The 27,766-nt window shown below is 44.0% G+C and overlaps 1 protein-coding gene across 1 annotated transcript in view; it reads right to left on the bottom strand.

Moving 5' to 3' along the window:
- LOC126156009 (toll-like receptor 2) overlaps positions 1-26,407 on the bottom strand; it is a 170,982-nt gene extending 144,575 nt beyond the window's left edge. The window contains exons 1-2 of the mRNA XM_049916271.1: positions 26,271-26,407; positions 4,041-4,580 (exon numbers count right to left, since the gene is read on the bottom strand). Coding sequence (XP_049772228.1) covers positions 4,041-4,441 — 401 coding nt within the window. The 5' untranslated portion in view covers positions 4,442-4,580; positions 26,271-26,407. The remainder of the gene's footprint in view (positions 1-4,040; positions 4,581-26,270) is intronic.
- Between the last annotated feature and the right edge of the window lie 1,359 nt (positions 26,408-27,766).

Genomic DNA, 27,766 nt, shown 5'->3' with positions numbered 1-27,766 from the left:
TCCATTGCTGGAGGTGAACTGGAGATGAACTCGCGAACGCAGACTATATGTACCTGGCGCGCCAATGTCCGCGAGGGACCTCGTGCGTTGACGCGCCAGCTAAATACAGTCTGCGTCTGCGAGTTCGTCTCCACCTCCAGCAATGGAGGGTGAAACTTTGACAATGCCAGCCACTCGTGCTGGCGAGACGTCAGTAAAATCATCAGACGAACGTCGGCCGGAGAACCCGAGACAGAAGCCAATGGGCAGTTTGTCTACATCTGCATCTACATTTATACTCCGCAAGCCACCGAACGGTGTGTGGCGGAGGGCACTTTACGTGACACTGTCATTACCTCCCTTTCCTGTTCCATTCGCGTATGGTTCGCGGGAAGAACGACTGCCGGAAAGCCTGCGTGCGCGCTCGAATCTCTCTAATTTTACATTCGTGATCTCGGGAGGTATAAGTAGCGGGAAGCAATATATTGGATACCTCATCCAGAAACGCACCCTCTCGAAACCTGGACAGCAAGCTACACCGCGATGCAGAGCGCCTCTCTTGCAGAGTCTGCCACTTGAGTTTGCTAAACATCTCCGTAACGCTATCACGCTTACCAAATAACCCTGTGACGAAACGCGCCGGTCTTCTTTGGATCGTCTCTATATCCTCCATCATCCCGACCTGGTACGGATCCCACACTGATGAGCAATACTCAGGTATAGGTCCAAGGAGTGTTTTGTTGATGGACTACATTTCTTAAGGACTCTCCCAATGAATCTCAACCTGGTACCCGCCTTACCAACAATGATCATTCCACTTCAAATCGTTCCGCACGGATACTCCCAGATATTTTACAGAAGTAACTGCTACCAGTGTTTGTTCCGCTATCATATAATCATACAATAAAGGATCCTTCTTTCTATGTATTCGCAATACATTACATTTGTCTATGTTAAGGGTCAGTTGCCACTCCCTGCACCAAGTGCCTATCCGCTGCAGATCTACCTGCATTTCGCTGCAATTTTCTAATGCTGCAACTTCTCTGTATACTACAGCATCATCCGCGAAAAGCCGCATGGAACTTCCGACACTATCTACTAGGTCATTTATACATATTGTGAAAAGCAATGGTTCCAAACACTCCCCTGTGGCACGCCAGAGGTTACTTTAACATCTGTAGACGTCTCTCCATTGAGAACAACATGCTGTGTTCTGTTTTCTAAACACTCTTCAATCCAGCCACACAGCTGCTCTGATATTCCGTATGCTCTTACTTTGCTTATCAGGCGACAGTGCGGAACTGTATCGAACGCTTTCCGGAAGTCAAGGAAACTGGCATCTACGTAGGAGCCTGTATCTAATATTTTCTGGGTCTCATGAACAAATAAAGCGAGTTGGGTCTCACACGATCGCTGTTTCCGGAATCCAAGTTGATTCCTACAGTGTAGATTCTGGGTTTCCAGACATGACATGACACGCGAGCATAAAACATGTTCTAAAATTCTACAACAGATCGATGTCAGAGATATAGGCCTATAGTTTTGCGCATCTGCTCGACGACCCTTCTTGAAAACTGGAACTACCTGTGCTCTTTTCCAATCATTTGGAACCTTCCGTTCCTCTAGGGACTTGCGGTACACGGCTGTTAGAAGGGGGGCAAGTTCTTTCGCGTACTCTGTGTAGAATCGAATTGGTATCCCGTCAGGTCCAGTGGACTTTCCTCTTGAAAACTGGAACTACCTGTGCTCTTTTCCAATCATTTGGAACCTTTCGTTCCTCTAGGGACTTGCGGTACACGGCTGTTAAAAGGGGGGCAAGTTCTTTCCCGTACTCTGTGTAGAATCGAATTGGTATCCCGTCAGGTCCAGTGGACTTTCCTCTGTTGAGTGATTCCAGTTGATTTTCTATTCCTTGGACACGTATTTCGATGTCAGCCATTTTTCGTTCGTGCGAGGACTTAGAGAAGGAACTGCAGTGCGGTCTTCCTCTGTGAAACAGCTTTGGAAAAAGGTGTTTATTATTACAGGTTTACGCGTGTCATCCTCTGTTTCAACGCCATTATCATCCCAGAGTGTCTGGATATGCTGTTTCGATCCACTTACTTATTTAACGTAAGACCAGAACTTCCTAGGATTTTCTGTCACGTCGGTACATAGAATTTTACTTTCAGAATTCACTGAACGCTTCACGCATAGCACTCCTTATGCTAACTTTCACGTCGTTTAGCTTCTGTTTGCCTGAGAGGTTTTGGCTGTGTTTAAATTTGCAGTGAAGCTCCCTTTGCTTTCGCAGTAGTTTCCTAACTTTATTGTTAAACCACGGTGGGTTTTTCCCGTTCCTCACAGTTTTACTGGGCACGTATCTGTCTAAACCGCATTTTACGATTGCCTTGAACTTTTTCCATCAACGCTCGACATTGTCAGTGTCGGAACAGAAATTTTTGTTTTGATCTGTTAAGTAGTCTGAAATCTGACTCCTATTACTCTTGCTAAACAGATAAACTTCCTCCCTTTTTCTATATTCCTATTTACTCCCATATTCAGGGATGCTGCAACGGCCTTATGATCACTGATTCCCTGTTCTGCGCTTACAGAGTCGAAAAGTTCGGGTCTGTTTGTTATCAGCAGGTCCAAGATGTTATCTCCACGAGTCGGTTCTATGTTTAATTGCTCGAGGTAATTTTCGGATAGTGCACTCAGTATAATGTCACTCGATGCTCTGTCCCTGCCACCCGTCCTAAACATCTGAGTGTCCCAGTCTATATCTGGTAAATTGAAATCTCCACCTAAGACTATAACATGCTGAGAAAATTTATGTGAAATGTATTCCAAATTTTCTCTCAGTTGTTCTGCCACTAATGCTGCTGAGTCGGGAGGTCGGTAAAAGGAGCCAACTATTAACCTAGCTCGGTTGTTGAGTGTAACCTCCACCCATAATAATTCACAGGAACTATCCACTTGTACTTCACTACAGGATAAACTATTACTAACAGTGACAAACACGCCACCACCGGTTGCATGCAATCTATCCTTTCTAAACACCGTCTGTGCCTTTGTAAAAATTTCGGTAGAATTTATCTCTGGCTTCAGCCAGCTTTCTGTACCGATAACGATTTCAGCTTCGGTGCTTTCCATCAGCGCTTGAAGTTCCGGTACTTTACCAATGCAGCTTCGACAGTTTACAATTACAATACCAACTGCTGCTTGGTCCCAGCACCCTTTGAGGCTGTTACCCTTTCTGTACTTGCGCGAGGCCATCTAACGTAAAAAACCGCTCAGTCCACGCCACACAACCCCTGCTACCCGTGTAGCCGCCTTTTGTGTGTAGTGGACTCCTGACCTATCCAGCGGAACCAGAAACCCCACCACCATATGGCGCAAGTCGAGGAATCTGCTGCCCACACGGTCGCAGAACCGTCTCAGCCTCTGATTCAGACCCTCCACTCGGCTCTGTACCAAAGGTCCGCAGTCAGTCCTGTCGACGATGCTGCAGATGGTGAGCTCTGCTTTCATCCCGACATGAGCCGACATGAGTGACCACCTGCAGATAGGTGCACCCTGCACCCCTCTTGGCATCCGGAAGGACCCTTTCCACATCTGGAATGGCTCCCCCAGGTATGCACATGGAGTGCACATTGGTTTTCTTCCCCTTCCTTGCAGCCATATCCCTAAGGAGCCCCATTATGCGCCTGACGTTGGAGCTCCCAACTACCAGTAAGCCCACCCTCTGCGACCGCCCGGATCTTGCAGCCTGAGAGGCAGCCTCTGGAACAGGACAAGCAGCCATGTCTGGCCGAATATCAGTATGAGCTGGAGACAGAATCTGAAACCGGTTCGTCAGACAAACTGGAGAGGCCTTCCGTTCAGCCCTCCGGAATGTCTTTCGCCCCCTGCCACACCAACAAGTGGCGACGAGAGCCTTAACAATTTTGGAACAAATCCTTACAAGATACACACTTACCAACACACGCACACATCGCTTTAAAAATCTGCCACATTTTCATAGAAATATACTGGATTCATCAATATACCCTTGCAGAAGGCCGAGACGCCACACTCACCTTTCCTTGCACCGGGGGCCAATTACAGCCCAGCCCACGGTGAAGTTCCGGAATTCCAAGCTCTCGAAGCAGGTGTCGCAGCTGTTTCTCTGGAAGAGTGTCAGTGTGACGCAGAAGGCTGGCCTCGAGTCGATAGAGTTGCCGCTTCCAGCATCCAGGCTCAGTTTGGCGCGACCGGGAGCGGGCGCGTCAGGCGGGAACTTTGAGCACTCCACGTGGGGCATGTGTTGTCGCCAGGAGCATCCGCGGACAGCCACCGTTGCTGCCCCCGGAGGGATGCACCGGAGTTCGGCAGGCTGAGCAGCAACTGCTTTCGCTGTTGTGGACAGCGGCGGCAGCAGTAATATCATCGCCAGCAACAACGCCACAGGCTGGTGCAGCGTCGGCGGCCGAGCTGCCATGGCCGCCGCGACTGGAGCACTGTGCGCGGACGGCCGGAGGAAGCACCCGTTATCGCCTCGTGGCGGTTTGCGTCGTCATTCGCCCCGACGCCGCTTCTTATCGCCACAGAAGCGCTGGCTGTCAGCTTTGCGGTATCATCTGTAACACCAGTCTTGTGTGATTCCAATTGAAAATTTGTTTGCGTGACTCTTAGAAAGCACACTTAAAATTCTATACAGGGTGGTCTGGAAGTCTGGGAAGCTTGTAAGGATGTTACAGGGTAGGTTTTGCTGAGAAATAATTGTTAAGGAAAAATCGATACTTTGCGCCGTTTCTGAGTTAATTAGCATTGAACTTAGTCAGGCCGTCGAGCGCGCAAATTCAAGCGACCCGCCAGAGACGGCGTCGCCAAACGCGTTCTTCGTTTTGCTTCCTGAAACCGAACAAAAAGGTGACAAAAAATGGGACATGGTACGGTAATAATGGTCGAAGCCGAACCAAATGCTGTGCAGTCTCTTGCGCTATCATTTCTGCTATGAGAACAAATAACATTAATTGTATTTGGATCGTCACTTGGATTTGCGCGCCCACCGACCTGATTGGCTAACTCTGTCAGCCACCACTCCACTTTATTGCTTCCCTATAGGTGATTATAGGTGTTTACGACTTGCTGTACTCTGGCTGATTAGTAAAATTAGGCATCAAACATTACTAAGCAGGCAGTTGTAGAGGTCGAACAGACTTCCGCGGTACATGTACCAACAACTAAATTTCTGCCCGTGAGCCTACGATGCACGCCCTATCTATGCTCCGACACTCTTCTACGATTATATACCTTGACACTGGAGACGTTATATGAGACCACTTTTTTTTACGGTACAGTTATTTACACCGAGGTGACGAAAGTGATGAGGTACGCCCCAGTATCGTGTCGGGTCTCCATTTACCTGGCGTAGTGCAGCAACTCGACGTGGCATACACTCAACAAGTCGTTTGAAGTCTACTTGCGTCTCTAGCCGTTCATAATTGCGAAAGTGTTGACGGTGCAGGATGTTTTACACGAGCTGACCTCTGCATTATGTCCCACAAATGTTCGATGGGGTCCATGTCGGGCGATCTGGGTGGCCAAATTATACGCTCTAATTGTCCAGAATGTTCTTCGAACCAATGAAGTCCATGAATGTCTGCAGATGGTCTCCAAATAGCGGACCATAACCATTTCAATTCAATGATCGGTTCAATTCGACCGACAACACAGTCCATTTCATATAAACACAGCCCACACAATTATGGGGTCACCGCCAGATTGCACACTACGTTGCTGACAACCTAGACCAATGGGTTTGTGGGGTCTGCGCCACACTCGATCCTCTCTTACCAACTGAAATCGGGACTCTAATGATCAGACCAATGTTTTCCAGTCGTCTAGGGTATAACCGATACGGTTACAAGTCCGCAAGAGGCGCTGCAGACGATGTCCTGCTGTTAGCAAAGACACTCGCGTCGGTCGTCTGTTGCCGTAACCCATTAACGCTAATTTTCACCGCACTTTCCTAACGGATACGTTCGTCGTACGTCCCGCATTGATTTCTGCGGTTATTTCACACAGTGTTGCTTGCCTGTCAGCATTGACAAATCTACGCAAACCCCGCTGCTCTCGGTCATTATGTGAATCGCCCACTGCGTTGTCCATGGTGAAAGGTAATGCCTGAAATCTGGTATTCTCGGCACGTTCTTAAATCTGTGGACCGCGGAATACTGAATTCCCTAACGATTTCCTAAATGTAATGTCCCAAGCGTCTATTTCCAACTACCATACAGCTTTCAAAGTATGTTAATATCCGTCGTGCGGCCACAATCGCGTCGGAAACCCTTTCATATGAATCATCTAAGTACAAATGACAGCTCCGTCTTTTTTTCGTTTATTCTATTTCAATTCCCCATCGGGGCGGGCTGGCAACAGCATATGCGCTGCTCTTCAGCCGAAAGACATAGAACAAACAATAGAAGACATTTAAAAAATAACAAAGGAGAAAACATGGTGAACACAGATACAAAAAATGGGGAACATCATGAAAGACAATAGACAAAAAAGGGGGCGACTGTAAAATGGAGATAAAAACCGTAAAAAAGTAGCACACACAAAAAACCACACACTGGGACAATTAAAAGAAACAAGGCGCAGTACGACCGGAGCATAAAAGTATCAATGGATGGGGTAGCACACACAAACACTAACAGTAACACTAACTACACGGCCAGCACACAATTAAAATCACACGTCTCGACGCACAGGAGAAACAGCACTAAACACAACACTGAATTGGCACGCTGATCAAAACGGAGGATCTACCAGGCGCAAGGAGATGAGGGAGAAGGGAAAAAGGGAGGGAGGGGACAGCTCCGTCAATGCACTGCCATTTTATACCTTGAGTACGCGATACTACCTCCATCGGTATACGTGCATACGCTAGCCCATGACTTTTGTCACCTCAGTGAATTTCAGTATAAATTCAGGTAACACATCGCTAGTGATTCAGATTGCATTCACACTACAGTTGCCGCCACAAGCATCCATTACTGTATGATCGCCTTTTCATCACGTAAGAAGTCTCCCGGATACGAAATACTATTCTGAGCTCCAAAAGTCTAACTTCGCTCACACACATACGTGTTCTACTCGCGTTTTAACTCTAGCGCGGCTACCATTAGAATCTTTCACGTTTATACGCCACAGCCAGAAGCGCAGGCACTCGGGATCTGCCTTGTTAAGTATGCTCAGTCTCGAGTGACGATATTCCACAAATCACAAAAGTAATTCACACTTTTACGCGTGATGTGCCGAGTACGAGCTTCCGTGACCTGCCCTGCAGTCTTCCTCCTGCTCGACTGATTGAGTCCTTGGCGCCAAAAGGTCTCCAAGCGCCGATCTCTCTCTTCTGGAAGTAAGGGGCATCCCCGTCAGCGATGCCGCTGTGCTGTAGCAAAGGAGTGTAAGGGTAGATTCGATCCTTCCGATATAGGTCCTATATCTGTACCTGTACAACTTCAATGCAAATTAATTCGGAAACGGCGCAACATATCGAATTTTTTTCTGATCAGTTACTTCTCAGCATTACCTACCTTGCACCAACCTTACAAGCTTTTCAGACCGTTTCTGACCACCCCATGTATCTACATCTACGCCTACAACTCTCCGAACTACTGAAGCGCAAGGTAGAAACAGTTACTAGGGCTTTTTTCCGTTGCATTCACCTAGAGAGCGGGAAGAATGATTGCGTAACAACCTCTGTGCGCTCTGTGTGTAGACTAATCTCGTCTTTGCGACCCCCAAGGGAGTGATGTGTAGGGACTGCAGTACGAGGGCGTGATGAAAAGTAATGCCCCCGAATTTCTTATGTGAAATCTTTTAAACCATTTTAAATAATGCGAAAGTTATTAACACAATCTACATCTTTATTCTTCATGCCTGCACATTTGCACCCCTTTGCCGCTAAACCGCTCCGAATTGTGTGTAACATGGCGGCGTGTAAAGTAAGTATATCGGTGCATGAGAAACAGCGTGCTGTAATCGAGTTTCGCATTGGAAGAGTTCGTCCATACATGGAGCGCCCTCTCCTTCAGCACGAGAATGCTGGACCGCACACGAGCGCCGCGACATCTGCAACAATCCGACGCCTTGCGTTCACTATCATCGATCCTTCTCCATACAGTCCTGATTTGACCCAATCCGATTTCCATTTGGTTCCAGAACTTAAAGAACACCTCCGACGACTTCACTTTGATAGTGACGAAGCGGCGCAAGCGTAGCTGAGGTTGTGGCTTCGTCACCAAAGTCAGACATTCTACAGTAACGACATCAACAAACTGGTCTCTCGTTGGGAGAAATGTGTTCGCCGCCAGCGTGGCTATGTTGAGAAATAAATATGTAGGTACAAAGGATAAGGATGTAGAAAGTTAATAACGTTTGCTTTATATAAAAAGCTTTCAGAGTTTGCATATAAATAATTCCTATGCATCGTTCTTCAGCTCGCCTTCGTATGTTCCCAGGTTCCACATTGAAACTTTGTGAGCCTTTACGGCATTGTTTGCGTCTATCTTCAAGCGTCTGACAGTTCACTTTCCTCAGCATTTCCGTGACACTCTCCTATGCATCAATCAAACCTGTGACAATTTGTGCAGCCTTTCTTTGCATCCGTTTAATATCCCTTGTTGGTCCTATTTGGTAGAGTTTCCACACACTTAAGCTATATATTATGACGGGTTACACGAGAGTTTTGTAAGCAATCTCCTTTGTAGACTGCCTGATTTCCCTAGTAGTCTAACAGCGAATCGAAGTCAGCCACCTGCTGCACCTACGACTGAATATACGGGATCGCTCCTTTTCATATCCCAGCAATTTGTTACATTCTCATTTTTGTAGGCGTTAACCAATTCCAGTTGTGAGTCATTGATATTGTAGTCATAAGATGCTACTTTTTTTGTGCGCAATATTACACTTTTGAACATTTTAAGAAAGTTGTCACTCTTTGCACCATTTTGATATCTTATCGAAATACGACTCAATATTGATGCAGGTTTATCCAGACAGTACTTCATTGGAGATAACCATATTATATGAAAAGTCTGTGGTTTCTACTAATACTGTTTGCGAATTCTTTAATACACATCATGAGCAAGAGTCCCGACAGTTCTCCAGGGCACAACAGAAGTTACTTCTACACCTGTCGACGACTCTCCTTTCAAGATAATATACTGCGTCCTGCCTACCAAGAAATCCTCAGTCCAGTCAGAAATTTCGCTTGGTACTCCCTATAATCGTATGTTCCATAATAAGTGAAAGTGTGGAATTGAGTCTACTGATTTTCGGATATCGGGAAATACTGCCTCTACATACAGTAGACACAAGTATAATTTTGCGTAATACTAGATTTTTTTATGCAGGCAAAGAAAACAACGTTTGTTGTACTTTGCGTCTTTACCTTATACGGAGTGTTAAAAAATATGGGGAACGGGGGAATCGATTAACGACTTAAAAAGAAGCAAAAAATTTAATATATAAGGATGATCAATTTTTTATTATTTTCTTTTTTGTTGTTACACATTTCCTTCGTTTTTGTTTTCTGTTTTCAAATTTCCATCTTGGTTCTGCAAGTATTTTCCCTTTTTTAGATCTTATCTTCTGATGGCTAAATTAAATGTTCAAAATCTCTGCCATCAACTGCAACACAGGCTTCTGAACGCCTTTCGCGTCCCCATATTCTTGGTGTCTGCTGTATCTGCTGAAATCCTTCTTGAACACGCAGGCGGAGAATGCAAACATTTGCAGTAGATAGTGAATGCAATATGCCCTTAAATGCCCCCAAAGTTGGAAATTTAAAATCAAAAAGATAAACTAAACAAACATGTAACAACAAAATAGTATTTGAAACTAAGAAATTGGAAGAATTTGACATTAAGTAATATGGACTTTTTGCTTCTTTTTAAGTCCTGTGTCATTCCCAAGCTGTTTCCCACGTGTTAGTTAACACCGTGCATATAACGTTTACTTAACACAAATCTGGACGAATCATACCATCTATAACAAATCTGAATAAATCATTCATATCACCAACAAATATCACATGCACATTTCCCAAATTTTTATTTTTAGCTAGCACATATTCTGTAGCAATTGTATCAGTACAACTAATGTGATTGACATGTAAAAAAATTCAAACAGTATATCAACACAGCACAGAGAAAATTCTCGGTAAAAAGTGACAATTTATGTTGTTAAAAAAATGTTCTTGGGCATACGAAACGTAGGCTTGTGTTGTTTCCATTCTTTAATTCATTGCTTAACGTAATTAATTTGAAAGATGTGTTGATAACATTTAAATTTTGTATCAAATTTTGTATGATGCTCTAGCTCATTGTTTTCCACCACAATAAAGCTCAGTGATCTGAGTGTGTTTCATTTTGAACGTCACATGCACGAATCTCACATAATGAAAAACGAATTTAGGGTTAACAGCCTGAAAACACAATAAGGTGGTAACATATTGATAGAATCGCTAGATCACAACGATTCGGCTATCATTTTACATCGATCATTATTTAATTTTTTTAGTCAGTTGCGTTAAACTTCCACTGAAAAGTTTTTGTTGTAAAACTGATTTTATCACGTTAAAGACTTGTCCAGGGTGTTTACTTGTCGTGTTTACGCTAGATAAACAGAGAGAGGAGGAAGTAGCAGCGTATTCTCACAAGTGCAGCGACGTGACACGCTACATATTTACCAAAGCTCTGTAAAGCATAACAATTAAGCGCTGACGGCATTTATGTTTGTCGATACCTCTGGGACACCATTGTGCGGACAGTATATCGCGACAGTTAGTCGCTACCGTAAACAAACGAAAACTTGGACTGTCCGAGCAGAGAGGAGCGGCGCGGAGGAATAAGCCCCGCTTCTCTCTATACGGGCTGCCATCCTACGTCCGCGTTCTGCGCTTCCACAAAAGTAGAACCGACGTAACGGTCATAGGGATCGCCGATTCCTTTTTTTGTGGTGAGAATCACATTCGAAACGCTTTATGCATGAGGATTATTAGTCTCTTCACTCGTTTCGAAGTTTCTTTTTTTTTAAAAAAAGTCAACAATCCACATCGCGAAGCAAATTGGAGTGCACAAAGCATTTGGTAGTGGCTACAGCGCAATTGTTCGCTGCGGTTGGCAGTGGTAGCTCAGACTCGACAGCTAACTGTATCTTACACACTCCCCACCTAAAACTGCCACGATATAGTGCCCACGTAATATCACTTTCCTAGTAATATATTTACAGTTTAATATGTATGAATCCATTTTTTGTCGGAAGAAACCACTGGCGGCTTTAGTTCTGATGTTTTTTTTAAAAAAATATAGTTTTCAATGCAGTTAGTCTATTTTGAAGATAATTTCGCACATAATGTCTCGTTTATGTAGGCACCTTTTAAAACGAAACCCCAAGGAAAGAATAATTTTTCTCGGAGTTTTATAGTCACCGTTGAGGCCCACTTCTGTGCAACAGAAACTGTGAAGTAGTTGTGTGTATCGCCAACAGAATATTTATTGTGAGCAGTTTTCTTCTTATTTGGGGTTCCATTCGTTTCCATCCCTGCCATCATTTTCACGCCAGGAAACATAGCACACTACCTTGAAGTGGAACGTGGCAGCACCTAGTAGAGCGACCAGGTCAGTTCCAGCAGACTGTTTTTTGCGACTGTGTTTCGCTTTGTTGAGTAATAAGATTTGGCTCCGATGAGGTTTGTAACATAGTTAGTGTTACAAAACGATACTGACGAGAAACACACTGAGGATAGGAACCATGTCCTCAAACGTCATCCAACCACGATACAGACCGTCAAAGTTTTAGGTACTGGTGCCTGCCACTAGGCAACCCCTTCGCCAACAACCTTGACTGTACGCTGACGGACCGTAGGCTGAACATCTCGCAGTGTTGTTTGTCGTTCTGTGATAGCGACTGATTCGGTCTGAGGCGCCTTGTCACAGTTCGCGCGGCTACCCCCGTCGGATGTTCGAGTCCTCCCTCGGGCATGGGTGTTTGTGTTGTCCTTAGCGTAAGTTAGTTCAAGCTACACTCATGCTCATAAATTTAGGATAATGCTGATGCATGGTGAAACAACGATCTGGTGGGCAGCCGGCCATAGTGGCCGAGCGGTTCTAGGCGCTAAAGTCTGGAACCGCGCGACCGCTACGGTCGCAGGTTCGACTCCTGCCTCGGGCATGGATGTGTGTGATGTCCTTAGGTTAGTTAGCTTTAAGTAGTTCTAAGTTTTAGGGGACTGATGACCTCAGAAGTTGAGTCCCATAGTTCTCAAAGCCATTTGAACCATTTGATCTGGTGGGCAGTTTGCGGCTTTAAACCACCTCGGGGTATGCCCATGCGGTGCATTTGACCCGCGGTCGTAGCACAGTGGCGCTGGCAGCAGTCCACATATGCAGAGGTGTGTTTGTGCATGTCAGAGTACGGTTCAGCGAGTAAGTGTACAGACGTTTTCAGACGTGCTAATGGTGACTGAGTGTTGAAAATGGCTCAAAGAACACATATTGATGACGTTATGAGGGGTAGAGTACTAGGGCGACTGAAGGCTGGTGAAACATAGCAGGTCGTAGCACGGGCCCTCCGTGTGCCACAAAGTGTGATCTCAAGATTATGGCAACGATTCCAGCAAACAGGAAGCGTGTCCAGGCGCTACAGTACGGGACGTCACAGTGTACAACACCACAAGAAGACCAATATCTCACCATCAGTGCCCGCAGACGGCCACGGAGTACAGCAGGTAGCCTTGCTCGGGATCTTACCGCAGCCACTGGAACAGTTGTGTCCAGGCATACAGTCTACAGACGACTCCCAGACATGGTTTATTCACCCGGAAACCTGCAAGGTGCATTCCACTGATCCCTGGTCATAGGAGATCCAGTAAAGCCTGATGTCAAGAACACAGTATATGGTCATTGCAACAGTGGTCCCAAGCTATGTTCACGGATGAGTCCAGGTATAGTCTGAGCAGTGATTCTCGCTGGGTTTTCATCTGGCGTGACCCAGGAACCAGATACCAACCCCTTACTGTCCTTGAAAGGGATCTGATCGTGGTTTGATGGTGTGGGGTGCGTTTATTATTGGTGCACGTACACCCCTGCATGTCTTTGACAGAGGAACTTTAACAGATCAGGTGTATCGGGACGTCATTTTTCACCAGTATGTCCGCCTTTTCAAGGCTGCAGTGGGTCCCACTTTCCTCTTGATGGATGATAACGCACGGCCCCAAAGAGCTGCCATCATGGAGGAGTACCTTGAAACAGAAGGTATCAGGCGAGTGGAGTGGCCTCCCTGTTCTCCAGACCAAATCCCCATAGAGCACACCTGGGATGCTCTCGGCCGACGTATCGCTGCACGCCTTCAGACCCCTAGGACACTTCAGGAGCTCCGACAGACACTGGTGCCAGAATCGGAGGCTATACCCCAGCAGCTGCTCGACCACCTGATCCAGAATATGCCAACCCGTTTTGCGGCCTGTGTACGTACGCATGGTGGTCATACCCATATTGATGTCGGCTACATGTGTAGGAAACAGTGGTGTTTTGTAGCACATATGTTTCGGGACGGTATTCTCAACTTACCACCAATACCGTGGACTTACAGATCTGTGTCGTGTGTTTTCCCTATGTGCCTATGCTATTACCGCCAGTTTTGTGTAGTGCCACGTTGTGTGGCACTACGTTCTGCAATTATCCTTAATTTATGAGCATGAGTGTAGATTAAGTAGTGTGTAAGGTTAGGGACCGATGAACTCAGCAGTTTGGTCCCATAAGGCCTTAGCACAAGTTTCCATAGCGACTGACTGCGACGATCGCCAATGGAGAAAATGGAGCTAGTAGCTTCGTAGGATGCCCTTGACGCCTATGATTGCGATGCTCTGTTGCCTCGGTGGATGACAGTTTCGGACACAAGACCTCATCCGCAGTTTGCGTTCCTCCTGGAACGTTATGAAATCTCCAGTGTATATAGGAGAAAATAAATTGCAAGTAGAAACCTATTCCCAAAACCGTCATCCAATGAGGCAACGAGCATCGTATTCTTAAAAGACAAGGCCTGTCTACGCTGCACCTAGATCCATCTTCTGTACTGGCAATCAAGGCAGCCAGTTGCGATCACTGAATAACAAACAACATTGAGAGACGTTCCGCCTACGATCCGCACAAAGTCATATTTTGCTGCCGAGGCAAGTGCCGGCGCCTATAACTTCGGTGATCTGTAGCGTTTACGGATGATGTTTCCGGTCACGGGTTTCTGTCCTCAATTTGTTACTCATGACATCCTCTACAACCCACTGACGTTTGCCAGTATCGTTTGATATGCCCGATATGCCACATGTGTCACTCAGCTCTGCAACTCAAGACCACAATAATTGGCAAATATTTTTTTTTTTTTTTTCCTCTGAGAAGCTCAAGAACTACTCCTGTGCTCTAGGCTATGGCTTGCGCGCAGCGTGGCGGGGAACGGGCAGAACGCTCGATGACGTCAGAACGGGAGCCGACACTGTAGTGTCCTGAGTTCAGCGGTGTGTAGTAGCCTTCTGCAGTGCCATTACGTTTAGAACATCATGTGCGCTCCGTTAACTTTTCAGTTTTTCCTACACTACTTTACAGGAAGTATTCGGTAAAAAATCTATATATTTTTACGCTGCATATAGCTTTATATGCCAGTTTCATGATGAAGTGCCCCTCATCCCGCCAATGGTCATACTCACCGTGATTTTTGCATTTAAGTAAGGAACAGCGCGAAACGCGAAAAATTTTGCAGTGGAAAATATGGATCCCTATGATTTTGCGTTTGTGCATACTACATCATATGTCACTGTGAATGAAATTTAGCTAAGATATTGAATTTAACTGTCGACTTGGCAAGTTTCTATCTGTCTCCAGTCTCGAGAAAATGGATTTTATGTGGCACGTTCACTTCTGACCGCATGCATGCGCGCAGGAATGAAATATTCGTAGCATACCTCATATCTCCTAAACCATTAGAGATATCGAAACAAGATTTTGGCAAGTGATAGGACACAACGGGAATAGTATTTTTCCATATGAGTAACATATGGAACTTTCTTATCTACGCCGATATAGCTGATCCTACCGTGTTATTTAATTTCCTTAAATCCCGTATTGTAATTTTTAAAAAGTCACTGACAGCTTGTAAAAAGAATCTGCTAATATGAAAACACCTGAAATTTCTGCTCTTGTATTACAAAAAATCGACACAATGAGGTTTTCTGTAAGTTTTTGACCTCTCTGGATGCCTTTTGCATGTTTAATACGACATTGTTTTAAGATTCTGTCGCAATAGCTATTGCAAGGTGAGTTTCTGAATTTCTACTGTGTTTTGGCAAAAGAAGCACAATTAAGCCAGTGAACAAGATAAATGTAGCCGTTTCTCATAACAGATTATGTTCGTTCAAATGAGAAATATTTAACAATTAAGACAAAATAAATCGCCAATTCTGTTGCAATTTTGGCTGAACCCTGTAACCCATCGTATTTTTAATAGTAAACGATTGGAATGGAAACTTACCAAAGGGTTTTCTTCCTTTTCTTCGTCACAGAAATACGAAAATAATTTTTTAAAATTTATCCATGTTATATGGATGTTGTTTGATATCTGCAACTGTATCATAAGATTAGGTGGAATAATTATTACTGCTGCAGTCACTTTCTACTAATATTTTATTAGCACAATGCATTTCAGCAGTATGCTGCCATCATAAGGTGCATTGTACAGTTACTTATACATCAGCTGATAGGTTATATACATTTGCTGTGTGTGCCAGTGGGGTTAAGTATCGAAAAATAAACCTGTGTGGAAGGATAAATCTGTTACAGTGTGTACATTATATGAATAGCATGATTAGGTAATATATTAATACGTTTACTTACATTTCTGTTGGCGATTTCATTTTCTGGCACACAGTGCATAGTAACAGGTAAATCACAACTTACCATTTCCACAAACATTGTTGTTACTGCCAATTGCACGCCCTTCGGTAACGCCAGGACACTTCTGTGTCGTCAAATAGGTTTGTGTTCCACGCTGGGGGGCGGGGGCAGTTTTCAAAGCTGCCTGGCCCGCTACGCTCAGGCCACAGCATTCATTCTGTTTTAAGACGCAGTGGCTTTGCCTCGCTTGGATTACCAACAGTAGAGGACAAGAGCGATGACTCAGGTGCATGTATTCGCAAGTAGCAAGTGAAAGAACATTCCGTTAGGATTTGGGATGAACACGTTTGTTCGCTTGTATCGTACAGGTTTGTTAAGGACAGCTAAAGGGGAATCCGTGGAACCTCAAGATGGTCTTGGTAGCAGCCACCAACGTTTAGTACTTTATTTATTCTTATATTACGTAGGAACTTCCGAAAGTAATTTGCAATTGCGTCCCTCGTTAAGGGCATTGCACAACAAGAGTGTTGCACTGACAGACGAGAGTACATATTCTGGGTTTTCTGCACAGACAGTTCCGCTGTCATATGGATAACGGGTGCACCACAGTTTTTGACTGAAATGCCATGGGAGAAAGTGAACTTACGATGTTCTAGTAATACAAAGAGGGACGCCACAACATCTGCACGGCGAGAAATTACAATCGGAGTCCCACAGGGTTCGATCATTGACCCACTATTGTTCTTGGTTTCTGCTCCAAAATTGAAGTACACGGGACAACACGATTCTTGTGAACATTACGTCTGAATTGCACTCTCATTAACCATGAAGTTCTGGCGGTATCTGGAGCATCCAGCAGCAGGGAAAAGGTGGAGTCAGTTTGACCAAAGCCACACAGATGCGGGTGATACGACTGGGAAGGAATGCCATCGACATGGACCACAGACAACGATCTGCAGTCAGCTGACAAACCGAAGTAGAGTGATAAGGACGTTCACAGCAGTTCTCGAATGATTCCGCCACCAAAGAGTGCGTTCCTGTGAACCTCTACCCAATACACAGCACAGACCCATCATGTGCCAAGTTGTATCAGCAGGACGCCCACAATCTGTCCCATTTAGGAGAAGATATAACTTCAAAAAAGCGGACTGGACGAAATTCACAAATGAAATGATAGCAGACATCCAACCTGTCCCACAGAAATATGATGTTTTTACTACTGCTGTGCAAGAATGCTCTCGTAAGTCAATTAATTACAAGAGGCTGTAGGTCTCAGTATATACAGGGCTTAGACCGGAGTACAGCAGATAAGTTAAAAGAATGTATCTCCCGCTCTGAAGACAAACCATTTAGCGAGGACATTATTAAAACTGGCTGACAACTAATTCAGTCTATGGGCGAAATAAAGAGAGAACGCTGGGTTAAGCTGATGGGAGAACTGTACATGGCAAAAAACAGCAGAGAGGCCTGGAAGTTAATAAGATCTCTGAACAATGACCCCACGAAAGGCCCCTTACACTCCAACATTACACCTAACCAAATTACTCATCAACTCTTGATAAATGGCAAAACAAATAAAACAAGAAGACCATCTCAACTTCAAAGAAATGTCGAAAAAGAACCATCTAAGTTGTCCAACCCATTTACTATCGAAGAGTTGGAAGACGACATAAAAAAGAGTAAGACAGGCGAGACAGCTGGACTAGATGATATGCGTATGGAGCAGATTCATCACTTTGAAAACCTTACCAAGCGATGGATTCTACAGCTCTTCAATATCTGCCTGGAACGATGCCAAATCCCTAAAATCTGGAGGAAGACTAAAGTTGTTGTTGTTCTGGAAAGCAGCCAATAGACCCAAAGAACTTCAGGCGAATATCACTTCTGTGCCATCTTTACAAGGTTTTCGAAAGACTGTTATTGAACCGCATAACACTACTGGTCGAACCTCTTCTCATCCCAGAGTAAGCTGGATTCAAGCCAGGAAAGAACTGCTGAACACAGACCCTTAACCTGACACAGCCCATAGAAGATGGTTTTCAGCTCGGAAATATCACTGGACTGGCCTTTGTCGATCTCTCTTCAGCCTATGACACAGTACAACATCAAATCATCCTAAGGAAGATTTACGACCTTACCATGGACTTTAGGCTTACACAATTCGTTGCCACCCTTTTGCAGAACCGATGTTTCTTTGTAGAATTTCAAGGCAGGCGGAGCAGACGGAGAATACAAAAGAATGGGCTCCCGCAAGGCAGTGTCTTAGCACCAATGTTGTTTAATATCTACACCAATGACCATCCACTTCCTCTCCAGACTGGAAGCTTTCTATATGCAGACGACCTGGCATTCGCAACTCAGGGTAAGAATTTTGAGATAGTAGAAGAAAATATCACTGCTGCTTTGAAGACTCTCTCAGAATCTTATGAGGAAAATCATCTCAAGCCAAATCCATCAAAAACTAAAATATGTGCTTTTCATCTGAGGAACAGAGAAGCTTCTCGACAGCTGGATGCGAACTGGAATGGAAAGAAGTTGGAACACTGCAATGCTCCAGTTTACCTTGGTGTTACCCTGGACCTCTCCCTGACCTTCAAGGCACACTGCATCAACCTTAAAGCCAAGGTTTGATCGCGAAATTGCCTACTGGGCAAAGTGACTGTTTCTGGATGGTGTGCCCACCCCCCAGATAGTAAGAACAACTGCCCTAGCACTCTGCTACTCCACTGCCGAATATGCCGCTCCAGTGTGGTACAATTCTGCCCATGCTAAAAAAGTGGACGACGCCCTGAACGAAACCTGCAGGCTGATCACAGTCCGTCTGAAGCCAACGCCAATACAGAAGCTGTATACACTTGCAGGAATAGCCCCACCCGATATTAGACGCGAGATGGCTGCTAGCAACGAGAGGCTAAAGGTCTGCAATAACCCGGTCCTCCCCTTGCACGAACATCAGTCACCACCACCTCGACTGAAGTCCAGGAAGAACTTTCTACAGTCTTCTGTTCCAATTGACAGAGAGCAAAGTATAGCCAGGGTTGAACTGTGGAAGAAAAGACATCCTGTCCACTCAAAGCGAGACGTAATTGAAGAAACTCTGCCACCTGGTCACCAAGAAGGATGGTGCACATGGAAGTCCTTGAACAGACTGCGCTCCGGTGTTGCAAGAACGAAGGACAACTTGAAGAAATGGGGCATCGCACAAGGCAGAGACACATTGGGCGAGTGTGGAGATGAATAAACAACAAGCCATCTCCTGAAGTGTCGTTTCTGCCCATAATCTTGTACAAGACTGGAACTGCCTTTGGCTTGTAGCAACGCAGTCAACATTGCCAAATACTGGACACAACTAGTGTAAATGTGTTTATTATTTAAAATTTATTTCTTACTCCTGTGCGTATTATGTAAATATTGATTTCTTACTATTGTGTGTATTTTTTAAATATTGATTTCTTACTCTTTTTTCCCTATGTGGTCATTTTATGACGTTTATATGCCTTTGAATTACTCATGTATACAAATATGTAAATTTTTAAATCAGCACAGTCTGTCTCCTGGTACTTCTGACACGAATAAATAATAATCCAGGAATTGAACGATTGGTAGAACATTACGATCGTTGTCTACAGAGACTTGGTTGACTATGTTGCAAAATAGCATCAGCATCACGTAACTGTGTCACTTCGAAGTATAATGCAGCATTTAATGAAAGTTACTTGGGCTGGCATTATAATGTGTAATTTACTTTTTCAAGTCCACTCGCATACTGTACCTATTAGAATACAATTATAAGCACATCTCTTTGTGAAGCAAATGGGTCATGTGAGTCGCACAACAATATCAATGATTTTTCACAAAAATACAATAATGACATTTTACGCTTCGAAAGACAGAACTGGGCTCCAGAAAGAGCTCGTTTGGAGCGCACCATTCAGGTTATGAGCTGTGTAGCGCCTGTCATGTTGACAGTCCACTCACAGATATGCACGGTATGCAAATAAGTACACTGGCCCAGAAAGTAAGTTACTGAATGGTTTTACATAACGTACTTTCATAAAAACATCATTGTTGATGGTGTTCAGACAGCAACCAGCCACAAATTTATTTTAAGGTCTTTTATTCAAAAGGTACCATTACCGGTTTCGAATCACTACAATTCATCGTCAGACGGCTTTCAAGCTTTCATTAGAAAACTAAAACTATGAAAACAATTACTCCAGACCTACATTTCACAACTAATCAATAAAAAACGCACCACATGTTCTAATTAAATCATGAAAGCCGTCTGAAGATCAACTGTAATGATTCGGAACCGGTAATGGTACCTTTTGAATAAAGGAACTTAAAATAAATTTGTGGCTGGTTGCTGTCTCAACACCATCAACATTTGTTTTCAGATAATAGTGACTGTCTCCAACCATGTCATCACATGACAAAATTGCATAAAACATCATTTATTACTTTCTCTGTTGATGCTTCTTTGCTCGGCTTCACAATAACGCTCGCCACATCTGCAGGCAGGATTCCTGATTCAAACAAAACGGCAATTCCTTAACATACAGCAAGAACGGTAGTGGGCCAATGATACAACCCTGTGAGACTCCCATAATTTCTCGCCATACAGATGATATGTCACGGAAGATCCCAGTTGGTGATTTATCATTCAAGATCTGACTATGTACTCAGCAAATGTAAAATTTGCTGACTTAGTAGAATAGACCTCATGAAACCCAAACTGATTGACTAAGTATTATATTACTACACAGACAGGTGGAAACCCTGGAGTACATCACCTGCTCAAAAATGTTAGAAAAACAGGTAGTAGTGTTGATTTGACATCTGTGGAGTCACCCTTTCTATAGAGATGCTTAACAATGCAAATTTCAATATTTCAGGGAAAGCACCCTCAGTTAATGATAAGTGACTAAGAACGTTAAATATTATGTCGCCACAACTTTTTAGTGTTGTTGGAGATATTACGTACCGCATCGCACTTCATACCACTTTGCTGCAACATACTATTCTGAAAACGTGTTATGGAGAGATCTTTAATGCAACATTTCATTGAAACTGCATACTTTCGTAATACGCAATATAAATACCAATTCAACCAAATACGGCACCTTAACTTCGGAAACTGTGAAATCGAGATTCCGATGCACGATATGCTGTTGTCAGCTCTCTCAGAACAGGACATGTGATCTCGTCAGCCAATCGCAGCACAGAGCCAAAGCACAAAACACAAGGTCTAATCAGCCAATAGTAACATTACTTTTTTGTAACACGAACACACAAATAGGGATGGTTAGTGTTTTAAATACTTTATAGCAACAGACAAAATTATATCAACACATATAATCTACAATGAAGCGCCAAAGAAACTGTTACAGGCAAGTGTATTCAAACAGAGATATGTAAACAGGAAGAATACGGCGCTGCGATCGGCAACGCCTACATCAAACAAGTGTCTGGCGCAGTTGTTAGATTGGTTACTGCTGATACAATGGCAGGTTATCAAAATTTAAGTGATTTTGAACGTGGTGTTATAGACCGCGCACGAGCAATGCGACACAGCATCTCTGAGGTAGCGATGAAGTGGGGATTTTCCCTTACGACCAGTTCACGAGTGTACCGTGAAAATCAGGAATCCGGTAAAACATCAGATCTCCGACATCGCTGCGGATTTGCGGACAATCCTGCAGGATTCATGGTGTCAGTTCCCTCCAGCACTATTTAAGACATCAGCCGAGTCCATGCCACGTCGTGTTGCGGCACTACTACGTGCTCGCGGCGGTTTTACGCGATATTTGGCAGGTGTACCAGTTTCTTTGGCTCTTCAGTGTAGGTTGTCACAAATATTTGGCTCCTTTTCCTCCGAGGGTGTGGTCAGGTAGGAACCAAAGAGCACAGCCCAAATGGTGCGGGTGGGACGAGTAGCAGTGACATCCATACTCTGCCTTGAAAAGTATTTGGCTGTTTACTCTTATTTCCGAATATATCGTACTTTCCATGGGTGTGATTTGGCAGGCCCCAAAAGCATAGGTTAAATTTTCGGAATAGGTCACTGTTTTGGTGCGTTCTTTTTTTCACCTGACTCATCTGTAAGTTTGTTAGCGCTGTTCGGCTGTACTATATTTTTCTCTTCACATATATGAGGTTCTTCCTACTCTAATTCTGATAGCAAGCGAATTCTACTGCCAAACAGAATTTCGAATTTGCTAACTTGCTACCTCTTCTCAGTACCCTTTCTCTTTTTCCCCCTTCAGCTGTTGTAATTCAAATTTCGTGTTTTCTAACTCTGCGTGAAGGGCACATAACTTCGCCTCCTGTTCCTCGATTTTCCGGTCTTTGTGCCGTAACCTACAAGTATTCCATGGAAGAGCCCCACTGGTCATCCCGTTCTCTTTTTCTTGCATCCGTCCCATTGAATCCATAACCTGCAATTTTCGCAAACCATTCACTGTTTAAGTAATCCACATTTATCTTACAAGACTAGTTGTTTTTAACGCTGTTTACAATGAAAGAAATGAAATAGAAATTTATGTTACTCTTTTCGTACGATTCTCGCCTATTAATATTATGCCTAAAAATAAAATTGTAAGCGCAATACGAAAACTATACTTTTTATACCATTTTGGCTTATTTCAGATAACACTGATACACTTGTAACCCGATACAGGTCGCAATATACATTGAATCTCAGTCTTATTGAGGATGACGCAGGATTTGAGTTAATCCGTCTTAGGCACGTGAGAAGCTAAGCACAAGAAGAGAGACAAAGGTGGCTCAAGCTGAGATTTTACAGGTGCTATGATTGGAGACGGTACATAACAACTCCGATGTCAGATACGGTGGTAATAAGGAAATGAGACTGGGCTGGCTTTTTGGTCTGCCTTTAATGCTTCTTCACGTGTTTACATGAACGTGCTGAAGAGCACAGACACTTGAGTACTAAGATCCACTTAATGTACTTGTGAAACAGAGGACGCGTGTATCCTCCAGTTACGCTTCAACCAATTACGAAAACAAATGGTATTCCAGGGCACGAATCAGGAAAGCAGCCAGTTACCCGGCTGTAAGCGAACCCTTATCTTCATTTACACATCACAAATGGAAGAACAAACATTCAGCTACATGTACAAAATGTACAAACGTACAAAAGGAAACCAATAACATACAGGAAAGTTGTTAAAAGTCCTTTTTAGTATACAAGGGTTAATCCGAGTATAGCTCTCAATCACATGATTCCTGCTGTCGGCTGGTGAAAATTCGAGGCGGTGGTTTCGAGGAACGTAGTGGTTGAACTTTCCTTCTGGCTGGAACTTTGCTCTGGTTGTTGTTTGGTGACGGCTGTTATACGGCAGAATTACAACACTGTTCGCTTACAGATAGTGTGTGACCGCGTCGCCTTTTCCGTCGAATTCGTAATCAGTGACAGCGAAATCAGCGGTTTCTTAATGTGTATGACGTCATACCGAACTGGCGACAGCGATTGGTACTGTATGTCCATATCTAAGTTACCAGGCACTACTGTTAATATTCATACCTAGAAGTACTTTTATTGGTGACTGAGGACAGTGTACTGAATAACATTACATCAGTATTTACTTCATTTAGAGACTAATAATTAAAGTTGGTTAGTACCTCCAAATAAATGTGCCAAGAGCAAGACATTAATGCTTATTTTCCCTGGGTAGAAGGTAAGGTATTGAAGTGTGGATACGTAGACGCAAAACTGCTAGTCTACACTGACAGGTAATGTACAGTTACAATCGTGCAGAAAACATATGGTAGTCAATTATGTGACATGTTTGGGGGAAGACCGTTAGACGCACAGAAGATACAACACACTTAAGTGGGTACATATTAAAGTAACAATTATCACAATTCTGCACTTATACTCCTAAAACCCTGCATATCAATTTCAAAATTTCTCAGTTAACTTTCATAAATTAACATGGAAACTAAGCAACTGTATTGCAAGCTCTATTTAGTTGCTTGCTTGAGGACCAGCCCACATGGATGAGCTAGTGGGATGACTGGTCAAACATTCCAGCAAGGAAAAGGCGCCCTTTCATAAGCTGTGAACAACATATCCGACACTGCCGCTGCGTCCACAGGTAGAACCATGAAACCGGATGGTGATGAGTAAGACAAAGCAGAAAGATAAATACCTTCAACTGAGGAAAAAAATTACAGGATGACTGATTTTCCTGAAAAACGGGAAAATGAACTTAAAGAAACAGCAATACTCACACTTATACGCAAGCATAACTATAGTGAAATGGGGCACCTTGCGAAAATCTGAAAGTGGTTAGCTGCTAGAAGGTAACGTTAACGTTTGTACCAAAATATACGATTTTTGAAGGTTCAAATACCTAATTTTATTATTAACGTTGCCTTAAAAAATTCTATGAATGTCAGCGATATCAATTTACAGCAAACTCAAAAGAGACCTTACACTCTGAACTGTCTGAACTATAAAACCACCTGAAAACTATAAAGGAAAATGTAAACCCAAAAGGTATCTTTCACTCAGAGCCCTTTGAATTATACAAACACTAACAACTGAAACAGAAGAAAGAACCGAACTAATGTAAATGGAACCCTAATAATTTTTCAGGTCAGGTAATTATACGTGATGAGAACAGTGGGCAAAGACCAAGACACATAAATTACAATCAAGCAATGACTCCTTGTTAATTGGACAATACATATAACGGGCAGTAATGATTGAACACCAAATAATCTGCTACTAGTAATTAACATGCTCAAAATTTCACATGTGCACGCTTCAACAATCAGTCCGGCGTTGTGTCTTAATTTTCCTATCAATAGCGTAAGATGAAAGAGTCCATAAACTCTGCGTACTTGATTCGAACTAAACAAACGCCCCAGTGGGCTCACTTAAGAGGAATCAGTTCTCGCTCCGAGAAGTAGACACACTCTCACCTAATTTTAATCCTGATTTACGAGATATGATACTGCGTGAAGAGTGTGACAGAGCACTGAAAGACCTGAGTCGAAACAAGGCCGCGGGAGTAGCCAACATTCCATTAGAACTACTGACAGCCTTGGGAGAGCCAGCCCTGACAGAAAACAACCATCTGGTGAGCAAGATGTATGAGACAGGCGAAATGCCCTCAGATTTCAAGAAGAATATAATAATTCCAATCCCAAAGAAAGCAGGTGTTGACAGATGTGAAACTTACCGAACTATCACTTTAATAAGCCACGGCTGCAAAATACTTCCACGAATTCTTTACAGACGAATGGAAAAACTGGTAGAAGCTGACCTCGGGGAAGATCAGTTTGGATTCCGTAGAAATGGTGGAACACGTGAGGCAATACTAACCCTACGACTTATTTTAGAAGCTAGATTAAGGAAAGGCAAACCTAAGTTTCTCGCATTTGTAGATTTAGAGAAAGCTTTTGACAATGCTGACTGGAATACTCTCTTTCAGATTCTGAAGGTGGCAGGGGTAAAATACAGGGAGCGAAAGGCTATTTACAATTTGTACAGAAACCAGATGGCAGTCGAGGGGCATGAAAGGGAAGCAGAGGTTGGGAAGGGAGTGAGTCGGGGTTGTAGCCTATCCCCGATGTTATTCAATTTGTATATTGAGCAAGCAGCAAAGGAAACAGAAGAAAAATTCGGAGTAGGAACTAAAATTCATGGAGAAGGAATAAAAACTTTGAGGTTCGCCGATGGCATTGTAATTCTGTCAGAGACAGGAAAGAACCTGGAAGAGTAGCTGAATAGATTTAAGTGTCATGAAGTCGTTTCTGAAAGTATTTGTATGGAGTGTAGCCATGTATGGGAGTGAAACGTGAACGATAAATAGTTTGGACAAGAAGAGAATAGAAGCTTTCGAAATGTGGTGCTACAGAAAAATGCCAAAGATTAGATGGGTAGATCATATGACTAATGAGGAGGTATTGAATAGAATTGGGGAGAAGAGAAATTTGTGGCACAACTTGATTAGAAGGGATCGCTTGGTAGGACATATTCTGAGGCATCAAAGGATCATCAATTTAGTATTGGAGGGCAGCGTGGAGGGTAAAAATGGTAGAGGGAGACCAAGAGATGAATGCACTAAACAGATTCAGAAGGGTGTAAGCTGCAGTAGGTACTGGGAGATGAAGAAGCTTTCACAGGATAGAGTAGCATGGAGAGCTGCATCAAACCAGTCTCTGGTCTGAAGACACAACAACAACAACATGCATAACTCACGGAGGTCACATCCACCGCTGCTCTATAACCACTGGCTGAATTCAGATTCACGAATGTATCCACGGGCAAAATCTGTCTTAATCAAGGGGATTTGCACCACGGGTTAAAATCAGTTCCGCACCAGTGAATGCGATGCTCACCGGATAGCTCCTCGTGTTTGCACCGCTCTGCCGTGCTGGCGTTGCTGCAGGCACCAATCCCCGGGGCTACTGCCGACGTCTACATCGGCCAAGCTCCGCGACCCGACTTGCGTAATGGAGGCGGGCCCGTCGCGGAAGGGCGCCACTCCTCCCCACCCAGCTGCTGCTCTTCGAGGAACTGCCTCCTCCTAGACGTAAGAGCGGACTCCCCGTCAGCCAACGTAGAGAGACCCACGCCAGCTCGGCAGGCACGCCCGTGCCATCTCGCGCCGTGTGTCGCGAGGCCGGCGCCAAATAAGTTACCTGGTACTTTGACGAAGCGAAGGTGTGCACGATTCACATAGGCTGCAGATCTGTGTTCACGATCATACATCTGAGTGAAATACAGGTTGCAGTCGGTGCACACTTCGGTGTTACATCACATAAATTAAGACGTTGTCTAACTTTTGAGAGTTTGCTGCTATTGTAAGTTTCAAATCAACTGCGTAACGCATACTCTTCTCAAATCATCGGATGAAAGCTTTGCAACAGATGTATTTCACTGAACTGCAATTCTTGGAAGTTATGCTTAAGGGACGTACCATGCAAATGGTTCAAATGGCTCTAACAGGGGAACCTCCCCATCGCACCCCCCTCAGATTTAGTTATAAGTTGGCACAGTGGATAGGCCTTGAAAAACTGAACACAGATCAATCGAGAAAACAGGAAGAAGTTTTGTGGAACTATGAAAAAAATAAGCAAAATATACAATCTGAGTAGTCCATGAGCAAGATAGGCAACATCAGGGACAATCTGAGCTCAGGAGCGCCTTGGTCCCGTGGTTAGCGTGAGCAGCTGCGGAACGAAAGATCCTTGGTTCAAGTCTTCCCTCGGGTGAAAAGTTTAATTTTTTTATTTCTAGACAATTATTATCTGTCCGTCCGTCCGCCCGATGCGAGGTAACTGCGCCGTAGTATGGGGACGCTACACGTAAACAAACATCGAAACACACGACGTCAGTCGACTACAGCGCACGGAAGAAAGAGTATTCCTGCTAACGAGGCTCCCTGGCTGGCAGTTGACTGTTCGCTACTTTGGACGAGAGTGCATTAAATACGTGAGATGTATTCCGTGGGCAATATGAATCCAGCAAATATATCTCGCGACTTCAATAACAAGGTCAATAAATATATTCCGAACTGTAAGGTATCGGAAAGTTCCTTAAGGGATCGAACGTATAGAATATATCAGACGTGTTTTCCTGTGGAGGAATCGGTTGACCTATGACCTTGCGATTAAATGTTTTCGGTTCCCATTGGAGAGGCACGTCCTTTCGTCTACTAATCGCACGGTTTTGCGGTGCGGTCGCAAAACACAGACACTGAACTTATTACAATGAACAGAGACGTCAATGAACGAACGTGCAGATCATAACTTTGCGAAAATAAAGAAAGTAAACTTTACACTCGAGGGAAGACTCGAACCAAGGAACTCTCGTTCTGCAGCTGCTCACGCTA

This window comes from Schistocerca cancellata, chromosome 2 (genome assembly GCF_023864275.1).
Source record: "Schistocerca cancellata isolate TAMUIC-IGC-003103 chromosome 2, iqSchCanc2.1, whole genome shotgun sequence".
Taxonomy (NCBI): Eukaryota; Metazoa; Arthropoda; class Insecta; order Orthoptera; family Acrididae; genus Schistocerca; species Schistocerca cancellata.
The sequence above is the reverse complement of the archived record's forward strand: the minus strand, read 5'-3'. Positions and strand labels throughout refer to the sequence as shown.